Genomic DNA, 25629 nt, shown 5'->3' with positions numbered 1-25629 from the left:
TATTTTTCCTTGCCAAATGCTCTCTTTTTAAGAAAGATTTGTGATTTAATAAAAATCTTTTAACCGGAAATAAGTCAATAATAGAAAAAGAAGTTGGATTTTTATGCGTACCAAGTCAACCTTAAACCTGTTTTTTCTCCTCTGCATTAGTGGTTCTTGCTTGTTTTTTTCCCTTTTTTTTTATGTTAAAAAAGACAAAAGAAAGAAAACGTGACGTGCAGCAGAAAAATAAACTATCGGTGCCTCTGATAAAGTAGTGTAAGCCAGTAAAAATTTAATTTTTTATACGAAAATAAGTCATTGAAACAACAGTTTTGAAAAAAAAAAAAAAAAAAATCAAGAATCCGAATGGAAGAGAATCTTATAGCGCTGTTTTACGGGTATAATAGAAAAATTATTGCTAATACCACTGATAGCGTGATGTTATTGAGCAGAAATCGACCTCAGTAGTAGCAATAGTCATAATAGCAGTAGTAGTAGTAGTAGAGTGACTGTTGGCTAGTTCAACATCCCTAATAGCATGTCCTGAAAGTTTCAGCTTAATACTATAAGCTGCAGTGGCAGCAGTGCAGTGGATAATATATTTTTAAGTGTATAAGTGCAGTGGCAGCAGTGCAGCAGCAGCAGTGGTAGCATGCACAGAGTGACTGTTGGTTAGTTCAACATCCCCCATAACATGTCCTGAAAGTTTCAGCTTGATACTATAAGCTGCAGTGGTAGCAGTGCAGTGGATAATATATTTTTAAGCGCATAAGTGCAGTGGCAGCAGCAGTAGTGGTAGCATGCACAGAGTGACTGTTGGTTAGTTCAACATCCCTAATAGCATGTCCTGAAAGTTTCAGCTTAATACTATAAGCTGCAGTGGCAGCAGTGCAGTGGATAATATATTTTTAAGTGCATAAGTGCAGTGGCAGCAGTGCAGCAGCAGCAGTGGTAGTATGCACAGAGTGACTGTTGGTTAGTTCAACATCCCCCATAACATGTCCTGAAAGTTTCAGCTTGATACTATAAGCTGCAGTGGTAGCAGTGCAGTGGATAATATATTTTTAAGCACATAAGTGCAGTGGCAGTAGTGCAGCAGCAGCAGTGGTAGCATGCACAGAGTGACTGTTTGTTAGTTCAACATCCCCCATAACATGTCCTGAAAGTTTCAGCTTGATACTATAAGCTGCAGTGGCAGCAGTGCAGTGGATAATATATTTTTAAGCGCATAAGTGCAGTGGCAGTAGTGCAGCAGCAGCAGTGGTAGCATGCACAGAGTGACTTTTGGTTAGTTCAAGATCCCCCATAGCATGTCCTGAAAGTTTCAGCTTAATACTATAAGCTGCAGTGGCAGCAGTGCAGTGGATAATATATTTTTAAGTGCATAAGTGCAGTGGCAGCAGTGCAGCAGCAGCAGTGGTAGCATGCACGGAGTGACTGTTGGTTAGTTCAACATCCCCCATAGCATGCCCTGAAAGTTTCAGCTTAATACTATAAGCTGCAGTGGCAGCAGTGCAGAGGATAATATATTTTTAAGTGCATAAGTGCAGTGCAGCAGCAGCAGTGGTAGCATGCACAGAGTGACTGTTGGTTAGTTCAACATCCCCCATAGCATGTCCTGAAAGTTTCAGCTTAATACTATAAGCTGCAGTGGCAGCAGTGCAGTGGATAATATATTTTAAGTGTATAAGTGCAGTGGCAGCAGTGCAGCAACAGCAGTGGTAACATGCACGGAGTGACTGTTGGTTAGTTCAACATCCCCCATAGCATGTCCTGAAAGTTTCAGCTTAATACTATAAGCTGCTGTGGTAGCAGTGCAGTGGATAATATATTTTTAAGTGCATAAGTGAAGTGGCAGCAGTGCAGCAGCAGCAGTGGTATTATGCACAGAGTGACTGTTGGTTAGTTCAACATCCCCCATAGCATGTCCTGAAAGTTTCAGCTTAATACTATAAGCTGCTGTGGCAACAGTGCAGTGGATAATATATTTTATAGTGCATAAGTGCAGTGGCAGCAGTGCAGAAGCAGCAGTGGTAGCATGCACAGAGTGACTGTTGGTTAGTTCAACATCCCCCATAGAATGTCCTGAAAGTTTCAGCTTAATACTATAAGCTGCAGGGGCAGCAGTGCAGTGGATAATATATTTTTAAGTGCATAAGTGCAGTGGCAGCAGTTCAGCAGCAGCAGTGGTAGCGTTCACAGAGTGACTGTTGGTTAGTTCATCATCCCCCTTAGCATGTCCTGAAAGTTTCAGCTTAGTACTATAAGTTGCAGTGGCAGCAGTGCAGAGGATAGTATATTTTTAAGTGCATAAGTGCAGTCGCAGCAGTGCAGCAGCAGTGGTAGCATGCACAGAGTGACTGTTGGTTAGTTAAACATCCCCCATAGCATGTCCTGACAGTTTCAGCTTAATACTATAAGCTGCAGTGGCAGCAGTGCAGTGGATAATACATTTTTAAGTGCAGTGGCAGCAGCGCAGCAGCAGCAGTGGTAGCATGCACGGAGTGACTGTTGGTTAGTTCAACATCCCCCGTAGCATGTCTTGAAAGTTTCAGCTTAATACTATAAGCTGCTCCTGTGATAGATAGATAGATAGATATTTATTGCAACAAAAGCCACTTAGGGGTTATGGCAAAAAACAACAAATAATACAAAACAATACCACATGATACTAACTCACATAACAGGGTATATAATAATAACTATGAAAATGATATTGCTGATGTGCTTTTTTTTGACAACCTACATGTCCATACTGTGTTTTAATTTAGCTAAAGATTTTCTGAAAGTTTGACCTTAATAACCTTAGCAGTAGTAGTTATCGTATTGGTATAGTAGCAGTATCGGTAGTGGTAGAATGCACATAGTGCTTTAGTTCCCAAGACTTCAAAAATTAAAACGAAATTTCCTCAAGATTAATTTTAATTGTAGAAACAAAAAGCCAAAAGGTAGAGCGATGAATTACTAAAAAAAAAGAAAAAAACACGAGTGAAAAACTATTGGCCTTTGTTCTCTTTTAGTAAAAGCGAGTTTTCATCTTTTCGTGGGCTTAAACCTTAACTAAATAATGAGATAAATAACATAAGTACGCAAAATATACAACTGTATATATTGTTTTATAATTTGATTTGGGAAGATTTGTAATTTGTGACCAAAAAGCACTTCAACGTTTACACTTTATTATCTAGCTAAGTCTGTTGATGGCGCTTTGCCTGAAGGTCATAAGTTAATAGCTTAAAAATTCAATTTTTGGTCTATGCTTCCAAAGACGCTTGGGCCTTAGAAGGTTCTCAATCATGCTGAATTACTCCTTTGCAATTTCAGTCCTGTTTAGCCAGTCGAACGTAGCAATAGTGCCATGCCTAAAGGTCATAAGAGAAAATTGTAGAGGGACACCTTTCTGTTTATGCTTCCAAAAGTGTTTATGGTTAATATCTGGACTTTCGAATGCTCTATAATGCCACATTAGCTTATTCTTATGCCTAATGATCATAAGTGAATATTTTATGGTTTCAACCTTGTTTTGATGCTTTACTTGAGCTTTGCCCCTGGAAAATTCTTAGTAATGCCAAAGTTCAATAGTTCCTATAGTTCCGTGATAAAATGTGTGTTTTAATTTTATAGCTTTGCTTCTTTAACAAGTATTCGCAAGTCAATCACATTAGTCTATAGGGGTGTCGTAGGGAGGGAAGCCAAATAACTGCCGCCTTTTAAACCATATTGGTCCTTGTGTGCTCCTGTGTGAAAATTCCAGCCAGTAAAAAGAATGGATTTCTTTCCACCTAATTTTTTTCCCCATGTTAAATGTTTAAGCCACAAAAAAAAGAACGCCAAGTTTTGGAATCTGAATTTTTTTTTTATTTTGTTTACTTTTTCTTCCATTACTTTTATTTTTCCTTTATTACCTCCCACTTTATTATCTAGCCAAATCTGTTGATGGTGCTTTGCCTAAAGAAACAGAAGTAAAAATAGAAGTACTATAGAAGTAAAAATAAAAGTAATGGAAGAAGAAATAAATAAAATGAAAAAAGAATTCTGATTTCTAACTCTGCGTTCTTTTTTCATTAGTTATATTTTTTATTTTTGTAGCACTTCTACTTTTACTTCTGTTTCTCTGTACAAAAACTCGATTTTTGTTTTGTTTTAATGAATATGTCAAACTAGATCAATTTCATGGAATTTTAATAAAATCGAAATGTTGGGACAGAGAGATACATTTACTAGTCTAATCTGTAATTTTGAGAAAACTAAAATAATACTTGCAGTATACTAGAAGGACAATTGTGCTTGTCGTTGAATCATAAAAGAGGTTAATAATCTTCATCCCAGCCATCGTTCATATTTTCGTTTCATGGCACATCATGGCACAGTGCATGTTTTCAACCAGTCATTGTTTAGCATATAGCACATTTAGAATGTCTACAGAGAAAAAGACAGGGACTTTAAAATTTCTTTGTTCATTAATTCATGATAGAATTATCTCACCGTTATTTCTGGATGGTATTTGTTTTCTTCGGGTATATCATTAATCAATGCTTCCTGGCTCTTAGACAAATTTCTCCTTTAAGCCCCACCTCTCCAGCTGTTTTAAATCTGAATATCTGTTAATCTGTGGGTGGGTTATCTTATCATCGTTATTTCTAATGAATGTTATCTTTTTTCTTCAGGCGTATATCTGTATTCATTAATCAATGCTCCTTGGTTCAGTAAGCATTAATCTCCACTTCTCAAACTTGTTGAAATCTCAGTATCCGTTAATCCATACTAGGAGTGCCTTACCATCATTATTTCTCGATAAATTTTATTCACATCTCCTCGAAGACTCGTTATATGCTCGATCTTCATATTAGTTGAAAACAATTTCTTTTTTTTTTATTTTCCTATCAATTTTCAACGAAATGTCTTCATGATAGGGAGTAACCCTGTTAGCACTAACTAAAAACCTTAGAATGCTACAGACACCAAATACCGATATTCTAAGCAATCTTCATTCGATTTTTTCGTTGGGGTTGCAATACAATTTACATAGCCTTTAAAACCTTTGCTTTTATTAAATGCAAACACAAGCATCTGTGAATGAGAGGAAAGTATGACGTTAAAACTTGAAATTTCCTAAAATTACCCTTAATATGAGAAGGGGGGGTTGGAGCCAGATTAATTGAAAATTCAAGACCATAATTTTCAAAATTTTCAAGAGGTAATATTGGGCAAATCCTACCATTAGGAGACACCTCCAACCCTCCTACTTCCGTGTAGGTACACAGATAACAAAAATCGTTCTTTACACTTAAAAGTATTCCGTAATAATTGTGCAATGCTGCATATCAAATAGTTCGAGGTAGCGAACTGTAAGTAGGGAGCGACTCAGACCAAATTGCCCGATGGTCTAAAAAGGATTTGGATAACTATTAATGCATGAAAGAACTTGGTAATTTGTGGTGATTCCAAATAGAGACCTATAAAATCTATCTTATTTTAGAAAAAAAGGGTAAACACCCCCTAAAAGTAATAAAATCTTAATGACGCCATCAGATTCAGCCTATCAGAGAACCCTACTGTAGAGAATTCAAGATTCTGTTAACAAAAATGTGGAATTTTGTATTTTTTTGCGAGAAAAAAGATCAGGGATATGTATTGATTTATTATGATTATTATTTCTTCAGGAATGATTGTAACGAGCAAATTGTCATAGAATATCAAGAGAGGGCTCATTAGAACTGAAATTAAAAGTCTTAGGTCTTTTTTAAGTTACCAAAAAGATTAAGGCATCTAGCCTCCACCTCCTCCCCTTAAGTCCCTTTTTTACCTAAAGACATCCAATAAAAATTTTGGAATAGCCACTTGGTTCAGCATAGTTAAAAGTCCAATTACTATGCCTCTGAACGCCCTCAGAGCCCCCGGGGAAAGGGCTGTAAGTTGTACGATTTCACCGTTGTTTATATATAGTATTTGTTATTGGGAAATTAGGGGAGATTTTTGGAGGAAATTTCTTCGGGAGAGATTTTCCACAGAGAAAGAAGTCTTTAGAGGGAATTCTCCAGGTGGAATTTTACACGGGGAGAGGAAGATTTCCTGGTATAACTGACAAACGGTCAGAAATTAGAATTAGAAGTTTTTTCAACTGAATTAAGGAGTAATATTACAATTGAAAAAAACGCACAAATTATTTTGTATTTGTTGGAGGCTGCCCCTTCGTCGTCCCTTGCTCTTTTTGCTAAAGTTTTGTCACAGTTCTTTAAAAAAGACTGCTTTGACACAAGGGTCATTGAATTGGAATCAGAAGTGTTTTTTTTAAAGACTTTAGAGTAAAGAGCAACGGTGGGGATCGGTTTAACTTCCTCTCATTGATGGAATAATTTCTGTTCGTTTGAAGAATTTTCTTTTTTCTAAGATATTAACGAATTTGGTAGTGGATATTTCCGATCAAATAAATCTTATACATAATTCTTTGTAAAAGAATTAATATTATCGAAGGGACTGAATGTAAAAGCAGCTTTTTGGTAGTTTTAATCGATTGACAATGTATAGATTTTTAATTGATGGCATATTTGGATCAAAATTTTGCTCCCTTCGATCCGAAACTTTTATATTTTGTGTCATGAAATAGCAGAAATCGACTTACGACCATGGTGGTCGGTCTTTTTCTTATGAAAAGAATATTTAAATGAAAAGAAAAGATCTTAATGGATGCTAGAAAATGAATTTGGAAGAATCTATGTCAATGAACACGATATTACTCTATTTTTGTTGAAACGACTTCCTCCCGATATTCTGTAACAACTAATCTGGTACGATTGCCCCTGAAAAAAAAAAATAGCAAAAGGAAGTAAATTAACCCCTGCCTTTGATAATCCTTCGGAAGAAAAATGTTGTATTTGTATTTTAGTAGACAGTGGTTTCCTGAAAGTCATAAGCTAATAGTTTAAAAATTCAATCTTTTTTCTATGCTTCCAAAGACGCTTATACATAAACTATGAGCTTTAGAAGGTTCTCAGTCATGCTGAATTACCATTTTACAATTTTACAACATCAGCCCCAGTGGTTTCAGACATGTCGAGTTTGATTATATAATTTCGTGAAGGTTAAGCCGCTTCTTGGGTGCCCTTTCTCTTGTTTGTAAAATTATGTAAGTTTTTTTACGCTAATAACTTCATAAGCTGTTGTTTGTTTTTATGTTGATATATTGTTGCTAATGACTAGTTTTCTTAGAGTAGGCCTGATGAATTTTAGTGCCTTCAAAATTATTAGGGTTTCAATTATTATTGGTAAAGATCTCTTTTTTGTTACCGTGTATGACCATCAAATCGTCTTAGCGGCAAAAAAGTGCCAGTCGCGATAAATCGATGGAAAGTGAAGTTGTATTATAGTGAAGTTGTATGATCGATGGAAAGGAAGTGAAGTTATATTATAACACAGGCTAGTAAAAATTGCACCTGCTAGTCGCGAATAACGAACGAAAAGCAAGGTATTTAAAAATTGACCGCACTTCTATTGCTTTAATGAATCAAACAGTTCGTGGTAACGAACAGTAGTAAGGAGCGACCTGGCCACATACTAACCGAAACTCTAGAAAACGCGATTTTGATACCAATAGTTACATCAAAGAATCGAATTTTAATGCTGATTTTAAATATATAATTTTCATCAAGTTTAATCTTACCCATCAAAAGTTACGGGTCTAAGAAAATTTGCCTTATTTTAGAAAATAGGGGGAAACAACCGCTAAAAGTAATGGAATTTTAACGAAAATCACACTCTCAGATTCGGCGTATCAGCGAACACTATTGTTAAAGTTTCAAGCTCCTATCCACAGTTAAATAAAAAAAACAAGTTTTTTTTAACTGAAAGTAAGGAGCGACATTAAAACTTAAAACGACAGAAATTACTCCGTATATGAAAGGGTCTTTTCCTCCTTAACACCCCGCTCTTTACGCTAAAGTTTGACTCTTTCCCTTAACTCTACCTTTTAAAGCAGTAAAAGACTTTAGCGTTAAGAGTGGGGGGTTAAGGAGGAAAAGCCCGTTTCAGGTTAGGATTCAGTTACTTTCTGTTAAAAAAACTTGTTTTTTTTATTTCATTTCTGAACGTTTTTGAATTATTGCAAGTTTAGATTTTGGCTCTCCCGACATAAGTAATGAAAACGAAATTTGTGTATTAATTTTTTTTTGGCTAAATGGATTTCTCATAGTTTTAATCGGAAGATTTTGAGAAAAAAGGAGCGGGGGAGGAGGCCTAGTTGCCCTCTAATTTTTTTATTACATAAAAAACTAGTATTTTTAACTGAAAGTAAGGAGCGACATTAAAACTTAAAACGAACAGAAATTAATCCGTATATGAAATGGGTTGTCCCCTTCGCAATCCCTCGCTCTTTACGCTAATGTTTTTAATTGTTTTAAAAATCAGAATTGTGGCAAAGAGTCAAACTTTAGCGTAAAGAGTGAGGGATTGCGGAGGGGACAACTCTTGCGACATTTTAGGACCACTTGGTCGATACGATGACCCCTGGGAAAAAGAAGAAAAAAAAAACAACAAAAAACAAACAAATAAACACGCACCCGTGATTTGTCTTCTGGCAAAAAATACAAAACTCCACATTTTTGTAGATAGGAGCTTGAAACTTCTACAGTAGGGTTCTCTGATACGCTGAATCTGATGGTGTCATTTTCGTTAAGATCCTATGATTTTTAGGGGTAAACACCCCCTATTTTCTTAAATAAGGCAAATTTTCTCAGGCTCGTAACTTTTGATGGGTAAGACTAAACTTGATGAAATATTTATATATTTAAAATCAGCATTAAAATACGATTCTTTTGATGTAGCTATTGATATCAAAATTTTTAGAGTTTTGGTTACTATTGAGCCGGGTCGCTTCTTACTACAGTTCGTTACCACGAACTGGTTGATGACCCCTGAATCCGAAAGGCCGTAGAATAAATAGTTGAAATTACTAAAAATACTAAAGCATAAAGAGCGAGGTATTTATCTCCTCCTAAATACCTCGCTCTTTATGCTAAAGTATTTTTAGAACCCCTCATATGCGTAATAATCTCTGTTCGTTTTAAGTTTCAATGCTACTCCTTACTTTCAATTGAAAAACTTTTCCATGTTTTATTTTTTCATTGTTTTTTTTTTAGTAGTTTTAGAAAACCCTGCGCCCTTTTCATTGAATTTCTGTTCCCCCATGACATATTTCTCCAAGGAAAGATCCTCCCACATAGCTCCCTCCCCTCAACCCCACCCCCAAAACCAAAAAAAAATTCCTGAAAACGCTGTACACTTCCCAATAACCATTATTATATGTAAACACTGGCCGAAGTTTGTAACTTGCAGCCCCTCTCCCAGGGACTGTGGGGGAGTAAGTCATTCCCAAGGACATAGTTATTATGGTTTTTGACTATGCGGAACAAAATGGCTTTCTCAAAATTTTTATCCGTTGATTTTGGAGAAAAAATGAGCGTGGGAGGGGGCCTAGGTGCCCTCCAATTTTTTTGGTCACTTAAAAAGGGCACTAGAACTTTTCATTTCCGTTAGAAAGAGCCCTCTTGCGACATTCTAGGACCACTTGGTCGATACGATGACCCCTGGGAAAAAAAAAACAAACAAAAAAAAACAAACAAATAAACACGCACCAGTGATTTGTCTTCTGGCAAAAAATACGAAATTCCACATTTTTGTAGATAGGAGCTTGAAACTTGTACAATAGGGTTCTCTGACAGGCTGAATCTGATGGTGTGATTTTCGTGAAGATTCTATGACTTTTAGGGGTTGTTTCCCCCTATTTTTTAAAATAAGGCAAATTTTCTCAGGCTCGTAACTTTTGATGAGTAAGACTAATCTTGATTACACTTATATATTTAAAATCAGCATTAAAATGCAATTCTTTTGATGTAGCTATTGATATCAAAACCCTATTTTTTAGAGTTTTGGTTGCTATTGAGCCGGGTCGCTTCTTACTACAGTTCGTTACCACGAACTGTTTGATTACTTAAAAAGGCAACTAGAACTTATAATTTTTTACGAACGGGTTTTCATTAGTGAAAAATGTACGTAATTTACGAATTAACTTACATAACGAACTTGTATTATCGTATGTTTTTATTACGTATATGATAAATACCTCGCTCTTTACACTAAAACTTAAATTTTGTCCCAATTCCTTAAGAATGACCCCTGAATCACAAAGGCCGTAGAATAAATAGTTGAAATTACTAAAAATACTTTAGCGTAAAGAGCGAGGTATTACGATACCGAGGTATTACGGTATTACGATCCCCAAAGACATAGTTATTAGGATTTTTTGACTATGGTGAACAAAAAGGCTATCTCAGAATTTCCATCCGGTGACTTTGAGGAAAAAGGAGCGTAGGAGGGGGCCTAGGTGCCCTTCAATATTTTTGTTCACTTAAAAAGGGCACTAGAACTTTTAATTTCTGTTAGAATGAACCCTCTTGCGACATTTTAGGACCACTGAGTCGATACAATCACCCCTGGAAAAAAAACACACACATCCGGGATCTGATTTCTGGCAAAAAATGCAAAATTCCACATTTTTGTAGATAGGAGCTCGAAAATTCTACAGTACTCTGATATGCTGAATCTGATGGTGTGATTTTCGTTAAGATTGTATCACTTTTAGGGGGTGTTTCCCCCATTTTCTAAAATTAGGCAGATTTTCTCAGGGCTCGTAACTTTTGATGGGTAAAACTAAACTTGTTGTAAAACTGGTAAACTTTTGATGGGTAAACTTTTGATGGGTAAAACTAAACTTATGTATTTAAAATCAGCATTAAAATGCGATTCTTTTGATGTAAATATCGGTATCAAAATTCCGTTTTTTTAGTTTCAGTTACTATTAAGCCGGGTCGCTCCTTACTACAGTTCGTTACCACGATCTGTTTGAAAAAAAGACAGAAGACAGATCACGGAAGCGTGTTTATTTTTTTTTTGTTTTGTTTTTTGTTTTGTTTTTTTCCCAGGGGTGATCGTATCGATCCAGTAGTCCTAAAATGTCGCGAGACGGCTCACTCTAACGGAAACTAAAAGTTCTAGTGACCTTTCTAAATGACCAAAATATTGGAGGGCACCTAGGCCCCCTCCCACGTCCATATTTCCCCAAAGTCACCGGATCAATATTTTGAGATAACCATTCTGTTCAGCGTAGTCGAAAACCTAATAACTATCTCTAGGGGGACAACTTCATCCCCCCAGTCCGCGGGGGAGGGGCTGCAAGTTACCAACTTTAACCATTGTTTACATTCAGTAACGGTTATTATGAAGTGTACGGACGTTTTCAGGGGAATTATTTGCGTTGGGGCGGGAGTTGGTTGGGGGAGGGGGCTACGTGGGAGGATCTTTCCATGGAGGAATTTATCATGAGAGAAGATAATTTCCATGAAGGTGGCGGAGGATTTTCTAGTATTATTTAAAAAAAAGCAATGAAAAAATAAATAATTTTTTTCAACTGGAAGTAATGAGCACCATTAAAACTTAAAATGAACAGAAAATATTACGTATATAAGGGAGTTCGTCTCCTCTACAATGCCTTGCTCTTTATGTTAAAGTATTTTTAGTAATTTCACTATTATTCTACGGCCTTTTGGAGTCAGGGGTCATTCTTAAAGAATTGTGACAAAATTCAAGCTCTAATGTAAAGAGCGAGGTATTAACGAGGGGGCAAACCCCCTAATAAACTTCATAAAAACACACAATTATAGAAGTTCATCACGTAAGTTAATTCGTAAGTTACGTATATTTATTACTAACAAAAATGTTCGTAAAAAAATAAAGAATTCTAGTTGCATTTTTAAGTAACCGAAAATTGGAGGGCAACTAGGCGTGCTCCCCCACCCCTTTGTTTTATCAAAATCGTCCGATCAAAACTATGAGAAAGCTATTTACCAGAAAAAATTAATGTGCACATTTTGTTTTAATTATTCATGTGCGGTAATCCAAAATCAAAAAAATGCATTAATTCCAAAACGTTCAGAAATCAAATAAAAAAACAAGTTTTTTTTAACTGCAAGTAAGGAGCGACATTAACAATTAAAACGAACAGAAATTATTCCGTATATGAAAGGGTTGTCCCCTCCTCATCGCCTCACTCTTTACGCTAAAGTTTTTTATTGTTTTAAAAAGTAGAGTTGTGACAAAGAGTCAAACTTTAGCGTAAAGAGTGAGGCGATGAGGAGGGGACAACTTCTTTCATATACGGAACAATTTCTGTTCGTTTTATGTTTTAATGTCGCTCCTTACTTGCAGTTGGAAAAACTTGTTTTCTATTAATTTTTTGATTTAGAATCTTTTGCTAACAATTGTCTCAGACATTGTCTTGTGTGGTTTTCAAAATCTTATTCGTTTCTTAAAGGAATTGCTAGTAAGTTTTGTTAAAGTCATGAGCATAGTAATTTGAATTTAACGCCAAAAGCCAGAAACACTTTTCTTTCGGTAGCGGCTGCATTGCTTTCCAAGTCTAAGCAGCCTTCTGCTAGTCGCGACTGCTGAAAATAAACAATAGAAAGCTAAGCTGCTAAGCTCAGCCTGCTCCTCACTTGCAGTTAAAAATACTTGTTTTTTGTTTCATTTCTTATTTCTTTTGAATAATTCCGGGACAGTTGGCTCCCCCCCTTCAACACTAAACTCCATACGAGTATAAACAATGGAAATCTAAGCTGGCGTCACTTTCCAGCTCGCGAAAAAAGCATACGTGTTTTTAACCAGTACCGTTGACAGAATTCTCATGTCGGGTACACCCTGCCCACGAGGGTGTATTCTGATTAATTTCAAATCTCTCAGTGCTGTTTAATCGATATTTAGTGTGGGGTTAAACAGGGTGTTTGGCCCTTATGAAAAACGAAAATGTTGTTTACATTTTTTACTTTATAATGTTATACAAATATTCGTACCATTTTATATATTAAAAATAAAATTTTACCTGATACAAGACCGTTTCTCCGAATTTCTATTTTACTTTTTTATATTATAAAAAATTTACTATTTACCGAATTTACTATTTTACAAATTATATTATTACCGAGATATTTGTATGATATTGCTTGTGTGCGGAAATTGGACAAAGAGAACCCGAGAATGCACTAAATGTCGTCGAGATTGCATAAAATGTAACCGAGGCTAATGCTTTTGTGGCCCAATTTTTTCTTGTGGACTCGGTATTCCATTTTCTTGGAGCCGAAGGTAGGATTTTGGAGCGGAAGTTTTTATAAAACAAAGGTCACCCGCAAATACCGCAATATTGCCGAGACCAAAATCATGCACTTGGCTTTGTAAAAATTAGACTCAAGACTATAGGAATTGTTACTGAAAAATCTAAGAAACTTTATTGCCAAGATAAAAATATTAGCAAAGATTCCGAGTAAAAAATAAATCAATTTACAAAAGAATACACGTATAGATCAGTTGTACGGGAAGCTATAAAAATAGAATGGAGAATGTAGGAGCTCTTACTGTTATTCGAAGAAATATCATCGATATTTTAAGAAAATTAGCCCAGGTTCTAACTAATTTTTTTTTTGAAAACAGGGGTGGGTCAAAAACATTCAGTAAGTGTATTTTAGACAACAACCTTTTGATTTTTCAGTGAATAAGGGTAATACATTTACGCTTCAGTGAATAAGGGTAATACGTTGCGCTCAGTTCAGTTCACATACAGCATTCATTCAGTGAACATCTTAAACCGGATTTACTCTCACAATTTTTTGATAAAACAAGAATGCATTCCAGGTAAATACTCCCACTTTGCGTCGGACCATTCATTTAGTGTTCAGCAAGGTTAATTTGCTGTCGAAATTTTTTTCGATAGATTCAGATGCCAATATTACGGAAAGTGAGTAATTAAAGGAGTTTTATGTGGTAGTATATTTCTACAGTCTATTTTTTCTTGGAGTTCAATTACTATTTTGTATAATGGGAGGAAAGAGGAAGAAGGAAAAGTCTGACGAGTTTTTTCTCGCATCCAGTCCTATTGAAGTTATCTCATTGAAATCACTAGCTGATAGTTTGAGTCTAGTTTTAAGACTGTTAAAGAAAATTCAACTACGTTAAATGAGCTGAATGTTAATTCTAAAGGATTAGATAAAAGGATTTCTAAGATCGAAGAATCTGTATTGGAATCGAAATTGGAGATGGAAGGTATCAAGCCTAAAGTGATCAGCCTTGAGGTAGAGACCAATGATTTGAAGAGCCACATTTCTATGCTGGTTGATGAAAATTCTTTATTGAAATCGCAGTTATCTAGCCTAAAGCATGCAATGATGAAGTTGGAAAGTAAAGAAACTGATAAAAATATTCTAGTATGGAACGTGACAGCGATTGATACTGTAAACGCTAAGGCGATTTTCGATAGTATAATTTCGTCATGCCTTGGAATCCATGAGGTACCCAAATACACGATAGCTGATGTTAAGCCTGAAAAAAGCTGATAAAGGTTATCCTGGAGAACAGGGAGCTGAAAGTGGCAGTTCTAAAACAGGATCGAAATCTTCGTGGAAAAACTATCATGGGCAATCAGAATGTTTTTTTATCCGATGATTCTCCCCCGTCTGTTCGAGAAGTTCGAAAAAAACTTTTGCGAAAAAACTTTCGAAAAAAACTCGCAAACGGATTGCGACATCCATGCCACCATCTCTATGTATTCGTCGCCTCAAGGAAGGGCCAGTGGAAATGTTTTTGTTTGATGAAATCCCACCAGATATTAGTAGCCTGATTCAAACGCAACGACAGCGAAGGCTAGGAAATGGCTGGGGCAATTTTATGGACTGGATTACATGACTGAATATTTTTTTTTCTTTTTTTGTTTGAATTATAAGTATTTGAAATAAATTTTTTTTGTTTGAAATAAAAAGTATTGCTTGAATTATTTGTTGAGTTAGTTTGGTCCGATGCAATAAAAATTGTAATAGTGACTTATATAATGGTATCTTCTGCTACAACAAATATTGCATCGTTTTGATTGTATTGTTATTTGCTTTTTTTGCACCAACAATCAAACAGTTCGTGGTAACGAACTGTAGTAAGGAGCGACCCGGCTCAATAGTAACCAAAACTCTAAAAAATGGATTTTTGATACCAATAGCTATATCAAAAGAATCGCATTTCAATGCTGGTTTTAAATATATAAGTTTCATCAAGTTTAGTCTTACCCATCAAAAGTTACGAGCCTGAGAAAATTTGCGTTATTTTAGAAAATAGGGGGAAACGCCCCCTAAAAGTCATAGAATCTTAACTAAAATCACACCATCAGATTCAGCGTATCAGAGAACCCTACTGTAGAATTTTCGAGCTCCTATCTACAAAAATGTGGAATTTTGCATTTTTTGCCAGAAGGCAGATCACGGATTCGTGTTTATTTGTTTTTTTTTTTTTGTTTTTTTTTTCTTTTTCCCAGGGGTGATCGTATCAATCCAGTTGTCCTAGAATGTTGCAAGAGGGCTCATTCTAACGGAAATGAAAAGTTCTAGTGCCCTTTTTAAGTGACCAAAAAATTGGAGGGCACCTAGGCCCCCTCCCACGCTAATTATTTTCCCAAAGTCAATGGATCAAAATTCTGAGATAGCCATTTTATTCAGCGTAGTCGAAAAACCTTATAACTATGTCTTTGGGGACGACTTACTCCCCCACAGTCCCCGTGGGAGGGGCAACAAGTTACAAACTTTGACCTGTGCTTACATATTTACTAGCATTATTTATAAAAAAACAATTAAAAAATAAATGTGAAATAGCTTTTTCATCTGGAAGTAAGGAACAGCAATAAAACTTAAAACAAACAGAAATTATTACCCATATGAGGGGCTCACCTCCTTCTAATACCTCGCTCTTTACGCTAAAGTATTTTTAGTAATTTCAACTACTTATTCTACGGCTTTTGTGATTCAGGGGGTCATTCTTAATGAATTGGGATAAAATTTAAGCTTTATTGTAAAGAGCGAGGTACTGACGATGGGGCGAATCCCCTCATATATGTAATAAAAACATGAGAATACAAAAGTTCTTTACGTAAGCAAATTTATAAGTTATGGAAATCTTTTACCAATAAAAAGATTCGTAAAAAATTAAAAGTTCTAGTTGCCTTTTTAATTAACCAAAAAATCGGAGGGCAACTAGGCTTCGTCCCCCCCTCTGTTTTTCTCAAAATCATACGATCAAAATTATGAGAAAGCCATTGAGCCAAAAAAAAAAAAATATGCAAATTTCGTTTTGATTATTCCTCTGCGGAGAGCCAAAATCAAAACATGCATTGATTCAAAAACGTTCAGAAATTAAATAAAAAAAACAAGTTTTTTTAACTGAAAGTAAGGAGCGACAGTAAAACTTAAAACGAACAGAAATTACTTCGTATATGAAAGAGGCTGCTTCCTCATCAACGCCCCGCTCTTTACGCTAAAGTTTTTTACTGTTTTAAAAAGAAGAATTGAGAGAAAGAGTCAAACTTTAGCGAAAAGAGCGAGGCGTTGATGAGGAAGCAGCCTCTTTCATATACGAAGCAATTTCTGTTCGTTTTAAGTTTTACTGTCGCTCCTTACTTTCAGTTAAAACAAACTTATTTTTTTGTTTTAATTTTATAGTATTAGAACAAACCCATTTACTGTGAGTTTTAGTGTTTTACTTTTCAATGGGAGAGGCATGGGGGAGGAGTAATCCTTGGCGTGAGGTCAATGCATGATAATGGTTAGGGTGATATTATTATTATGATTACGAATGAATGGTTTATATTACCTGTGCTGATTGTTTGTTTATTTCTTAATTTTTCCTTGTTTCTTTTTTCTTCTCTTTCCCTGTTTTTTCTTATTTATTCTTACCTTGATTTAATTTTCATTATTTATCCCTACCTTGATTATATTATTTTTTATTCTTCTTTCCTTATATTTTTTCCTTATACCTGTGGTCTGGTGGGCTTGGTCGTGGGGCGGAACTGCCATCCACCATGAGTAAATCGACAATTTCTGTTAGTGACCAGGCTGGTATCGACTCTTTGGGGGATCGTTTACTTGATTTACAAAATAATCCTTTAGATATTGTAAATATAATCAATAATTCAATTGGAAGTAGAAATCAGATGAACAATGATTCTAACTCGGCTTTTAAAAGTGAGTATGTTTTGCAACTAAATGGTTCTGCCTCTTCTAAACGAGATGATATTTTCTCTGTGTTTCATCTTAACATTCAGGGACTCTGCTCGTCTTTTGATGAGCTGGAACGGATCATTAGTGATGGAACTCCTGATGTCATAGGATTATGTGAAACTTTCCTGGATTCAAAAAAGGATATCCTTTTAGATATTACATAAAAAAACTGTTTTTTTTAACTGAAAGTAAGGAGCGACATTAAAACTTAAAACTAACAGAAATTGCTCCGTATATGAAATGGGTTGTCCCCTCCGCAATCCCTCGCTCTTTACGCTAAAGTTTGACTCTTTGCCACAATTCTGCTATTTAAAACAATTAATAGATTTAGCGTAAAGAGCGAGGGATTGCGGAGGGGACAACCCATTTCATATACGGAGTAATTTCTGTTAGTTTTAAGTTTTAATGTCGCTTCTTACTTTCAGTTAAAAAAACCAGTTTTTCTTATGTAATTTCTGAACGTTTTGGAATTAATGCATGTTTGATTTTGGCTCTCCACACATAAATAATTACAATGAAATTTGCATATTAATTCCTTTTTTGGCTAAATGATTTTCTCTTAGTTTTGATCAGACGATTTTGAGAAATAAGGGATGGGGAAGGAGGCCTAGTTGCCATGCAATTTTTCGGTTACATAAAAAGGCAACTATAAATTTTAATTTTTAACGAACTTTTTTATTAGTAAAAAATATACGTAACTTAAGAATTAACTTACTAAAAAGCTTTTATATTCTTTAATTTTTATTATGTATATGAGGGGGTTTGTACCCTCGTTAATACCTCGTTCTTTACACTAAATCGTGAGTTTTGTCCCAATTCTTTTAAGAATGACCCCTGAATCAGAAAGCCCGTAGAATAAATAGTTGAAATTACTAAAAATACTATAGCATAAAGAGCGAGGTATTTATCTCCTCCTAAATACCTCACTGTTTATGCTAAAGCATTTTTAGAACCCCTCATATGCGTAATAATCTCTGTTCATTTTAAGTTTCAATGCTACTCTTTACTTTCAATTGAAAAAAAATTTCCATATTTATTTTTTCATTGTTTTTTTATAGTAATTTTAGAAAATCCTGCGCCCTTTTCATTGAATTTCTGTTCCCCCATGACATATTTCTCCAAGGAAAGATCCTCCCACATAGCCCCCTCCCCTCAACCCCACCCCCCAAAAACAAAAAAATCCCCTGAATACGACTGTACACTTCCCAATAACCATTATTATATGTAAACACTGGTCGAAGTTTGTAACTTGCAGCCCCTCCCCCAGGGACTGTGTGGGAGTAAGTCATTCCCAAAGACATCGTTATTATGGTTTTTGACTATGCGGAACAAAATGGCTATCTCAAAATTTTGATCTGTTGACTTTGGAAAAAAAAATGAGCGTGGGAGGGGGCCTAGGTGCCCTCCAATTTTTTCGGTCACTTAAAAAGGGCACTAGAACTTTTCATTTCCTTTAGAATGAGCCCTCTTGCGACATTCTAAGACCACTTGGTCGATACGATGACCCATGGGGAAAAGAAAAAAAAAAACAGAAAAAAAAACAAACAAATAAACACGCACCCGTGATTTCTCTTCTGGCAAAAAATACGAAATTCCACATTTTTGTAGATAGGAGCTTGAAAATTTTGCTGTAGGGTTCTCTGATATGCCTAATGCGATGGTTTGATTTTCGTTAAGATTCTGTGACTTTAAGGGGACGTTTTCCCCTATTTTCTAAAATAAGGCAAATTTTTTCAGGCTCTTAACTTTTGATGACAAAGACTAAATTTGATGAAACTCATATATTTAAAATCAGCATGAAAATCTGATTCTTTTTATGTATATTTTAGCATCAAAATTCCGTCTTTTAGAGTTTCGTTTACTATTGAGCCGGGTCGCTCCTTACTACAGTTCGTTACCACGAACTGTTTGATTCCATGATATAGGATGGAGAGGCTGAATAGGAAACAGATGGCGAGAGGTGGCCTTATGCTTTATATTGCTGATCGTCTTGCATAGAATGTCCGAAATGATTTGAGCAGAAATGAGGAAGGAATCTTTGAATCCCTATTTATTGAGATTAAATCAATTCGCAAGTATTTAGTTGTGGGTTTGGTTTATAGGACCCCTTGTGGATCTATTCCTTCGTTTTTGAAAATTCTGGAAGAAGTTTTGGACTCAGTCCAAAAACATCCCTATGAATTAATTCTTATGGGTGATTTTAACCTCAACCTGCTGGATCAAAATTCTGCTTCAACTATTGATTTTTTGTCAATGATGCTCTCTTCGGGAACTCTACCTTCAGTTTGTATACCAACCCGAGTTACTGAAACACAAGCGTCTCATATCGATAATATTTTTTCGTCACTAGATTTCTTAAATAATTTGGTGCTGGTTAGTGATATTTCTGATCATTTTCCCGCTATTTCCCGATATAATAGTGCTGATCAAGCGCAGCGTATAGCATCACCATCTAATCTCCCATTTTTCCGTTATGGTGATACTGAGCTAAGTCTACTTAATTCTCGTCTGGCTGATGTACCATGGTATAGTTTGGCTTCTGATTCAGATTTTAACCACTCTTTTGATTCCTTTTATGATTTAGTTAAAGAAGGAATCCTGGAAATTTGCAATCGGGGTCCAGCGCCCCATGCTTCGAAAAGGATAGCACTACTGAATCCATGGATGACTTCAGGTCTCCATAAAAGCTGGAAAAGGAAAAATTATTTGTGGAAGCTTTACAAGGCTTCACCATCTTTAGCTCATCACGAACGATTCAAGGCCTATAGGAGTATATTTAATTCTCTGTGTCAGAAGGCAAAGTCTCAGTATTATCATAGGAAATTTTCTGAATGTAGGAAGGATGTTAGGAAGACATGGTATTTAATTGATTCAGTTCTTAGACCTACTCCCCCTCTGCCTTCAGTTCCATCAATGCTTATAATCGATGGTAAAACCGTCCAAGGAGATGTAGATGTTCAGCTAGAAAACCTATAACGAGCAGACATAGTCATATAGAAAGTCAAACCTTGGTTTCATTTAAAATCACCAGAAATTGTAGCACAAAGAGCCTTTTACCTGCTTACTAAAATTGCAGAAATTGTTACAGAACGACCTTTTTACCTGGTTTCATTTAAAATGAGCAAAAATTGTTAAAGAAAGAGTCTTTTACCTGGTTTCATTTAAAATGAACAGAAATTGCAACAGAAAGACCCTTTTACGTAGTTTCATTTAAAATGGACAAAAATCGTTACAGAAAGACCCTTTTACCTTGTTACATTTAAAATGAACAGAAATTGTCAGAGAAAGACCCTTTTACCTGGTTTCATTTAAAATGAACAGAAATCGTTACAGAAAGACCCTTTTACCTGGTTTCGTTTCAAATCAACAGAAATTGTTACAGTACTACTTTACCTGGTTTCATTTAGAATGAATAGAAATTGTTTCAGAAAGATCCTTTTATCTGGTTTTATTTCAAATGAACAGAAATTGTTACAGAAAGACCCTTTTACCTGGGTTCATTTAAAATGAACAGAAATGGTTACAGGAAGATCCTTTTACGTGGTTTCATTTAAAATGAAAAAGAATTGTTACAGAAAGACTCTTTTACCTGGTTTTCATGAAAAAGAACAGAAATTGCTACAGAAAGACTTTTTTACCCGGTGTCCTTTAAAATGAACAGAAATTGTTACAGAAAGACCATTTTACCTGGTTTCATTTAAAATGAGCAAAAATCGTTACATAAGGACTCTTTTACCTGTTTTTTTTTTTTTTTTTTTTTTTATAAAATGAACAGAAATTGTTACAGAAAGACCCTCTAACAATTTCACCCTTTTACCTGGATTCATTTAAAATGAAAAAAAAATTGTTACAGAATGACTCTTTTACCTGATTTAATATAAAATGAACAGAAATTGTTAGCGAAAGACCCTTTTGCGTGGTTTCATTTAAAATGAACAGGAATTGTTACAGAAAGAGTCTTTTACCTGGTTCGTAAAAATTGCAGTGCAATATATTTGAAGAAAATATTACGCACCCGTGGACTAACAAAAAAAAACTGGCACTATTGATCAGAAAACTTTCTATTGCTGTTTTCAGATATTATTAAGGCCCCACCACCGATTTGTATAGGATAGGTACCGATCTCCTGATTCTCTGCCTTCGGCTGGGTGTTCAATTTGTGGTTGGGGGTAAATCATCTGACACTTCCCGTTTGTTGTTCCCAGATTTCTTGACTCTGGGTCGACTCTGGTTGAATTTACAGTTTCGTACCACTGACTCCTGTTCCAAACCATATAATTAGTGATTCCAGGACTCGAACCCTGTCCTACCAGACAAAGGACTCCAAGTTTAGCATGCTAACCACTGGGTTAGGACGGCTAGGACCTACGCAGTTGGGGATGGGGGGGGGAGGGGATTAACTAATGTAAACATTTTTAATCAAAGTATTGTTTTCTTTTATGTAAATTTCATTTTCTTGTAGTGCGCTTGGAGCTTTTAATCGTTATTCACACACATATACAAAGAGTGATGTCAGGGAAATAATCGAATATGCCAGACTGAGAGGAATCAGAGTTATACCTGAATTTGATACACCTGGTAAGATCTAATTTTGCTTTACCTGTTGGAGTATTTTTATTTATTTTTTTTTTTTTTGTTCTGCTTATTCAGATACGTTTGCTCAAGTACGTTTTAGTCATTACTTAATTGAAAAGTATTTCACTTGAGAAAGAGATACTTTACAGTTTATGGTTTTATCAGGGGTGTCGTTTTGAGAGGAGGGGCAGTTGCCCCCTCCTCATTAATGTGGAGAGAAAAATTATTACTTATCCCATGCCCCTTGACTATCCGGATATGGACCCCTCTTGCCTCCCCCCAATAAAAATACTGGAAACTCGCTCCTGGCTTTCATTGACATTAAAAAAGGTAATGTCAATGCAAATCCCGAAATGTTTGATGTTCGAGATTCACCATTTTCGCACTTGAAGAGTGAAATAAAACTTACGAAATATCCGTGGTCTTTTAATGACGCTTGTGCTGCAAAAAGGTTCAATTTAATGGATAATAGCTTATGTCGAAATTTTATTATTTTGAAAATAATTTGAATTTAATTATTTTGTTCCAAGTATTGTCTACTAATATCGTTTGCTTAAAGCTTATCAGACTTAGCATGTATGGAAAACTACCTTTTTCAGTTTCCATCTTATTTAATTTTAAAAATACACCTTCGATTTTCAGTCTGATTGGTTGACAATTAAAATTAAGCGTGAAAATTGAAAAAATCACGACACACTGAACCGCACATACGATATATTACAGCGCATAATATACTCATCATCTATCATAACGGTGTTGTGTAATTTATTGAAAAGGAATCGAGAGAGAGAGAGAGAAAAAAAAAAAAAACGAAATTGTCCCCTCTTGTTTTCGAAAACAGAATTTTCATGATTTATTGAAAGTGACAGCGCTGGTGGCGTTTTAATCCTGAAAAAAATGTTGAAACACCAAAATGTTTTTTATTGAAATTATAAGGGAGTCTATACATGGGATTTCAGTGCTGCTCGGGCATTTAGCGAAAATTTGCGGCAGTCGCCTAGAGTAGCGGTGATATTCACTTTGGCGTAGATATTACGAATGTTCCTGTTCAGAAGTTTTAATCGTGATTCACATAATATGCAAGGAGTGCTATAAAAGAAACCATACAATATTACAGGCTAACTTTAATCAGGCATGCACAAACGAATTTATTTTGGGAAAGGGGATTGGAAAAAAGCGAAAAACAGGCAAATTATATTTTAAATTTTAAATATGAAAGATTTTTGGTGAAACGATAAAAAATCTCGGGATGTCGAACGGAGGGTAAACACGGGCCTGAAGACTACTGTTATATACATATGTGCATAAGCGTAATACCAAATTTTGCCACCATGGTAAGGTCTAATCTAGTTCTTACCTACCTTGTATTCTTGGACTACTTATCTCTTAAGTTTTGATTTAGTTGCTGATACTAGTTGAATTTTGTTATTCATAATAAGCTTTTTGACTTGAGAAACAATAAATTGAACTTAGTAATTTTACTAATTTCAGAAAAAGGACAGTAAAGTTGCAAGTATCCAAAGATATGTCAAACTGTTTCATCAAGTCTTAATCAAAATAGGAACAAAATACGTGTCATATTATGCAATCCACCAGTTATTCTTGCTATAGATTATCTTTTCACTTCCTTTACTGTCTTCCGTTTATCGTTAATCTCAATTATTCTAACTCTCTGAACTTTAAATATCTTGCTTTAACTTTAATTACTTCCTCTTATTGATCTTATTAATTCTATGCAGCCTGTATTCCCATTGTCGCTAAGTATAAGTTTGTTGAGCGTGAGTACGATCTAGTCGTACGCCCCATTTAAGGTTGGGGCAAATAAATTTTAGGTGGCTATTGCACCACAGTATAGAGAAAACAAAATTCATATTAAGTTCGTACAAGTTGAGTTCTCAGGCTGAATGTGAAATGTAGTTCTTTTAGGGTTTTACATTTTCGTTTTATGTCTTATGGTAGGAATTCGATTTGCGTTTAATTTGATATTTGGATTAACATATTTAGAAATAACGTAATATATTGATTTGATTAAAAAAAGATAATTGAAACATTAATTTTTTTTCTATCTTGATGTATTTCATAGCCTTTTTAAAGCAAAGTAAATAATACCAGTTAGATGATGACAGTCTTGTGAATGACCTCTTCTGTTTAAACAATATAATAGCAACATAGTATATAAAAAAACAATATAAATAACAGAATATAATAACGATATAAAACAATACAATTATAATGTAATAACAAAACAGTAGTACCAATCAATTACCCATTCAACGCTGTGTTTATAGGGCTTATAAGGTTGCTTCGCTGTTGCTGTTGTATAAGGTTGCTCTTGTTTTATGACCAGGGTTTTTTCAACGCCCTGATTCCAATTTAAAGTTGATTTTGTTCTCCGGTCTGCCTAGAGCAACACCCTCACAACCAGGTCCTGGCTGAAATGTAGTTTAGCGTTATAGCATGGCCGTTGATTTCTTTTATCTTTTTTTTGGTCTTAGTCCGAACTTTTTGGCTTCTTTTTGTGGATTTTCTTTCTTTTCTTTATGACTTTCTGTTTCTACATCTATGTACCCGTAAAAATACATGAAAAATTTTACGTACAAGACCTTGTCAGAGATCTCTTTTATATAATATTACGTATATGAGCGATTTATTACTTACATGCTCCATAAAGCCAAAGAAAAAAGAATTACACCCTTAGGCTTTATCCTATTGAGCACTAGGTAAATGGTGTTAGGTGTATTAGAAACATTACCCTCCGTCTTAACTAGATATTTATATAGATAAGTGTCACACCGAAAGGCCATAAACCAAAAGATTTGCTTTGAAGAGTAAGTATTACAGGAGTTGAAGGGGGAACAATCATACCCTGAATGACAATTAAGAAAAACTATAGGTTTACAGTCGTTACAGCTGATTATAAGAAAACTAGGCATCAATCTTCCATCGTCAGATATAGACGGACTATTGCTGAATGGAGTATGTATAATTTACACCCCCCCCCCTGTCTGCTACATGGTAGTCCGTTCTTGAAGCCATCACATTTAAGGGTTTTGCAGTTGGATCAACGCGAGGGTTCTACGACTGCGCATGATGCTCATGATAGACCTCTCCTCACGGAAAAGAGATGACTATTGAATTCTTTTCTGTTCCACTCTTCAGAATGGACATGACTTGTATCATTTTCTATCCAGCAAGGAACTTCATAGAAAACAGAACTGTAGAAATGAAGTTTTTTCGCTGAAGAAGTTGATGGCATAGAAATGGGCGACAAAATAACTGCGAGACTCATATTTTTGGATATTGTTTTGCCTCGTTTTGTCCAGGTTAAGGTCAAACTTAAACTCTTTATTATAAGTGAAGTATCTTCTCTCAGCTGTGATACAGATTCAAAGATCAGTGTTGTCCGTTGCCATTACCACTTAACATCCTATCTGTTTAGAAAAGCAGCCAAGACTTCCACAAATCTATGTTTATTCATTTTTGATGATAAAATCTGTTGTTTTCAACTTTCAACACGAAAAAAAGAAAAAAAAAAATCCTTTGTGACTACCCAATCCTGCTTTGTGTCTCCAGAACGTGTTGATGAAATATTTTATATTGAGCCCATTTTGGTGTCTATGAAAAATAATTTTTTTTTGATATTTTTAGATATATACTAGGAAAAAAACGGCAATTTTAAAGCATTTTTTTTTAAACCAAAGCTACTGATAGAGTGAAATCTATACATGATTAAATTCATGTAAGGCTGTTTTAATTAAATTGACTGTATTGCTTATTTGCTAATCGTGGTAAGTCAGTGGAATCAAATGATGCATCTGGAAAAGAGTTTTTTCGTGGTCAAAGAACAGGTATTCAGAAAGCCCTTTTCCATTGAAAAGGGCTTTCCATTGGAAACCCAGGACTCTGGGTTAACAAATTCGTGATATCTTGTTAATGA

At 35.3% G+C, this 25629-nt stretch overlaps 1 protein-coding gene across 1 annotated transcript in view; it reads left to right on the top strand.

The window, feature by feature from the left end:
- LOC136030953 (beta-hexosaminidase subunit alpha-like) overlaps positions 1-25629 on the top strand; it is a 216706-nt gene that overhangs the window by 84761 nt on the left and 106316 nt on the right. The window contains exon 5 of the mRNA XM_065710094.1: positions 21580-21695. Within this exon, the coding sequence (XP_065566166.1) occupies positions 21580-21695 (116 nt within the window). The remainder of the gene's footprint in view (positions 1-21579; positions 21696-25629) is intronic.

This window comes from Artemia franciscana, chromosome 9, assembly GCF_032884065.1.
Source record: "Artemia franciscana chromosome 9, ASM3288406v1, whole genome shotgun sequence".
Lineage (NCBI taxonomy): Eukaryota > Metazoa > Arthropoda > Branchiopoda > Anostraca > Artemiidae > Artemia > Artemia franciscana.
The sequence above is the reverse complement of the archived record's forward strand: the minus strand, read 5'-3'. Positions and strand labels throughout refer to the sequence as shown.